The sequence below is a fragment of the Triticum dicoccoides genome, chromosome 2B (genome assembly GCF_002162155.2).
Source record: "Triticum dicoccoides isolate Atlit2015 ecotype Zavitan chromosome 2B, WEW_v2.0, whole genome shotgun sequence".
In the NCBI taxonomy this organism is placed as follows: Eukaryota; Viridiplantae; Streptophyta; class Magnoliopsida; order Poales; family Poaceae; genus Triticum; species Triticum dicoccoides.
The window spans coordinates 265,124,371-265,127,822 of record NC_041383.1 but is presented as its reverse complement, the minus strand read 5'-3'; the positions used below and the strand labels follow the sequence as shown (position 1 = coordinate 265,127,822).

The following is a 3,452-nucleotide window of genomic DNA, read 5'->3' as shown; positions in this document are numbered from 1 at the left end:
ACGTTGCCAGACGCATGAAAAAAATCGCACCACACTTTGCTCCCATCTCCTTGCACTTCATTTTCTCCACAAGCTCATCACATCTGCCGAGCAGGAAGCCGAATTCTCCGACATACAAGCTGGCTAGGTGGCCCATCGAGCCCGCCGGATACAAGCCAGACAACTCTTCCCCATGTCCGATTGTAGACTAGTGTAGTGTATCCGTGTCGTGGGAGTGAAGCTCCATGCGGCCGGATGTGCACGCAGTTTTAGCTATTTTAGGTAAAATATGTCTAAAATGTAATGAATTTCATTCAGTTTATATGAAATCCGTTGTGTTTACATGAGTTTCGTCCGGTTTGTTGAAAAAGTATTTGAAATGTATGCGAGCAATGTTGGATGGCTGCCTCCCGCATCCATGTCCACGGACTGATCCTCACATGTTCATGGAGGGATGCGAGAAGAAATTTGCGGGTCGCCATTGAAGATGCCCTTAGCCTCCCCCTTCTTTCCTCACTCTCTCTCATCCACATGAACAAAACTTTTTGGATTGGCGTTGTTAAGACAACCCGACACCACAAAGCACAGGCCCTAGATGGAGAGTGAGAAGTTTTTTTTGATAGAGTGTGCTTTTCCTAATTCAAAATGTAGCATCAAGCAGGTACAAAACATGATGAGCAACACCAAAGATTGAGGAAGCAGATGAATATGTTGATTCAGAGCTGAGATTTGAGTTGACAAGAATATTAGCAGAAGCAACTATAATTTGGAGTAATGTACTGTCTGGTCTCTTTCATCAGATCGGTCTTTTGGTTGCATTGATTAGAGCATGCACTTCTACATGGTATCTGAGCCAAGAGATTTTAAGTTTAAGACCCGCCTGACGCAATTAAGTTAAAGCCCACTTTCGGTTCACGTCTAGGCCTGAGCATGCAGTTCTACACTTACGACCGGGGGAAGCAAAACATTCCACTCGAAAGTTAAATATAGCGACTCAGTAATTGTACTGGTAGTTGGATCACGAACTGGTTAATCAGTAAACATTCTGTGCATGGTAAACTCATACTGGACAGTCCCATTAGCAGTATGTTAATGAATTCTTCTAGATTCCATTATAACCTGACATCTGCCGTGCATCTTGCCGGTGACCCCTTTTCCGATGATACACTAGCAACATTGCAAGAACTAGTACACATGACAAATTACTGACGTAAATGATTCCGAACTCTGAAGAAGAGCAAAGCATCATCGTCGTCATGGGCATAAAAACACCAGTCGTACTGTAGATAAGAGGTTCGAGGTCCACTACAAAGCGCACCCAGGCGGCCAGGTGGGCATCAAACCTTGGCCGTCGCGTCTGACAAGATCTCGCTCTCCTTGGATTCCCCCGCCCTCCTTTGCGCCAGAGCGGCGTCCACCGCCGCCCCTCGCTCCTCCCTCCCCTTGCCCCAGAGCACGGCATAGAGACCGGCAACGAGCAGCGCGCCACCGATAATGCTGCACCCAAGCGACAGGACAGGTCATGTATACATACATACTGTACATGATTAGATGTGCAAGTGCAACACATTTGGATTCGCATCTGAGAAAGCGAAGGTGTCCGGTGCTCGGTCGGGGTCGTGGCTCGTGACACGGACTCTTTTTCTTTGTGATGCGGTGCACGAATCAAAAGAAGAATAATCAGACAAATTTTGGTTATGTGATGATGGTTCTTAGGTACGTACCTTCCCAGGCCCACGTCCTCTCCCAGGAGGAAGGAGGCGATCACCATGGTGAAGACGAGGCTGAGCGGCATGGACATGGACAGGAACACCGGGCCTTTCTTCTCGATCACCCAGATCTGCAGGTAGTACGAGATCGCCGCCACAACAATGCCCTGAAACACAACCATTCCCCGCGCAGACGCTTTTGAGTGCCGGCCGGTAGTCATAGCTACTGTACATTACTAGCTGGTTGAACAGTGTGCATGCTTACCGCGAAGAGAACCGCGAAGAGGCTCATGCCGCCGGCGAGCTTCCACCGCGAGAAGTCCCTCTCCATGACCAGGGCGATGACGAACGACTGGACGCTGGCGAAGGTGCACTGGAGCGTCGTGTTGAGAAGCTTGGATGGGTACTCCAGCAACAGGGGGCCCTGCGAAACAACAGACACAATGTCAGCTACGAGTAGACTTCCACGAGGCAGGAGCAGGGCAATAGTTTACCTGCTGTACTGTCCACAGGGCCCATATCACGACCGACGCGGTCATGAGGAAGATGCCCAGCGCCCAGTTCTTCTCCGGGCGCGCGTGCACGGCCGTGCCGGTGCTGTGCAGGAGCGGGTGGTGGTTCAAGGACTTGAGCTGGGGGCCTTGGTACAGCGCCAGCGCGACCACTCCTCCGATGCACAGAAGTATCCCCGAGGCTTTGGCCATGCCGTGGACGCTCTTCAACTTGAGAGTCTCCATCCTACAGTATATATTAACCCGGTAATTAACCTACTTGTTCATAAATAAACAAGAAAATCACACTAGAAGAATTTCATCTTTCCAGTTTAAGAACCTGAACATGACGGCCAGGATGAATGCAACCACTGGCACGATGTTGAAGATGGCCGACGAAGAGGTTGCTGAAGCATAATTCAGGCCAATGCTATACAGGTTTATCGTTCCAGCCATCCTGAGTGAGTGACACAAGAACCAACCATAAGCAAATCTAGCAAGCAACAAAGTGGAGTCTCAGCGATCTAGATGTCGTCGTAACCGTCGAGGCATACCCATAGAAGGCGTGGATAAAGATCTTGACGGAGAGTCTGAACGTCAGCGGTGGCGCCGACCCCTGCCTGAAATCAGAGAAGACGAGAGGGATAAGCGATGCAGTTGACCTCATCTCACGATGACTGAACAAACCCGTCATGTCATGTCTATTCGGCCACCTGATCTCGAGGAAGAAGGCGAAAGGCGCCAAGAAGATGGCGGCGACGGCGTGCCGGTAGAAGACGAAGACGGTGGTGCTGGTGCCCTCCTCGAACGCCGCCTTGGTGAATATGTGCATGCCAGCGTAGATCAGCCTGATGAGCACGATCGTCGCGTACACCTTGCCGTTGCCCATGGTGTGTAGTAGTAGCTGGACCTAACGACTGATGCTTCACTTCCGTTGCGTCTGTCTGTCTGTCTGTCTGTCACCGAGCTCCCCCTCTCCTTATATATACAAGTACGTGTGGTGTGATGGCAAAGCGGCTGGTCGGTCTGTGTGAACTCTGAAGACTGAAGATACTCTGCTGAAGTGACATGCAAGGGGAAAGCATGCAAGTTCTCGGCATGTTCATGGAGAGCAACGATTTCAGGTATGGTAGCCATCAGGTTTATGTGCAATTTCTAGGGAAAGAAAAGTTGATCCCAGTTCATTTATGTGCATGGTTCAGGTTAACATGGCAGGATAGGCTTTTGGGGCGACAGGAGGAGGTTTTTAAGAGCAAAAAGATGCAATCTAATT

At 50.0% G+C, this 3,452-nt stretch overlaps 1 protein-coding gene across 1 annotated transcript; it reads right to left on the bottom strand.

Annotated features, from left to right (window-relative positions):
- Window positions 1-1,057: 1,057 nt before the first annotated feature.
- On the bottom strand, window positions 1,058-3,137 carry LOC119363450 (WAT1-related protein At5g64700-like). Its single transcript, XM_037628803.1, has 7 exons — window positions 2,893-3,137; window positions 2,734-2,799; window positions 2,520-2,636; window positions 2,183-2,426; window positions 1,954-2,112; window positions 1,704-1,855; window positions 1,058-1,476 (listed from the first exon to the last, which is right to left on the bottom strand). Exons 1-7 carry the CDS (start codon window positions 3,066-3,068, stop codon window positions 1,317-1,319), a joined length of 1,074 nt encoding a protein of 357 aa, XP_037484700.1. The 5' UTR covers window positions 3,069-3,137; the 3' UTR covers window positions 1,058-1,316.
- Window positions 3,138-3,452: the final 315 nt, after the last annotated feature.

Bases quoted from the DNA above. Each gene is read 5' to 3' on its own strand.
- LOC119363450 (XM_037628803.1), bottom strand. From the start codon at position 3,068: ATGGGCAACGGCAAGGTGTACGCGACGATCGTGCTCATCAGGCTGATC. The intron at 2,800-2,892 runs GTGGCCGAATAG...CTCTGATTTCAG, and splicing joins GCCTTCTTCCTCGAGATCAG to GCAGGGGTCGGCGCCACCGC. The intron at 2,637-2,733 runs GTATGCCTCGAC...TCACTCACTCAG, and splicing joins TTTATCCACGCCTTCTATGG to GATGGCTGGAACGATAAACC.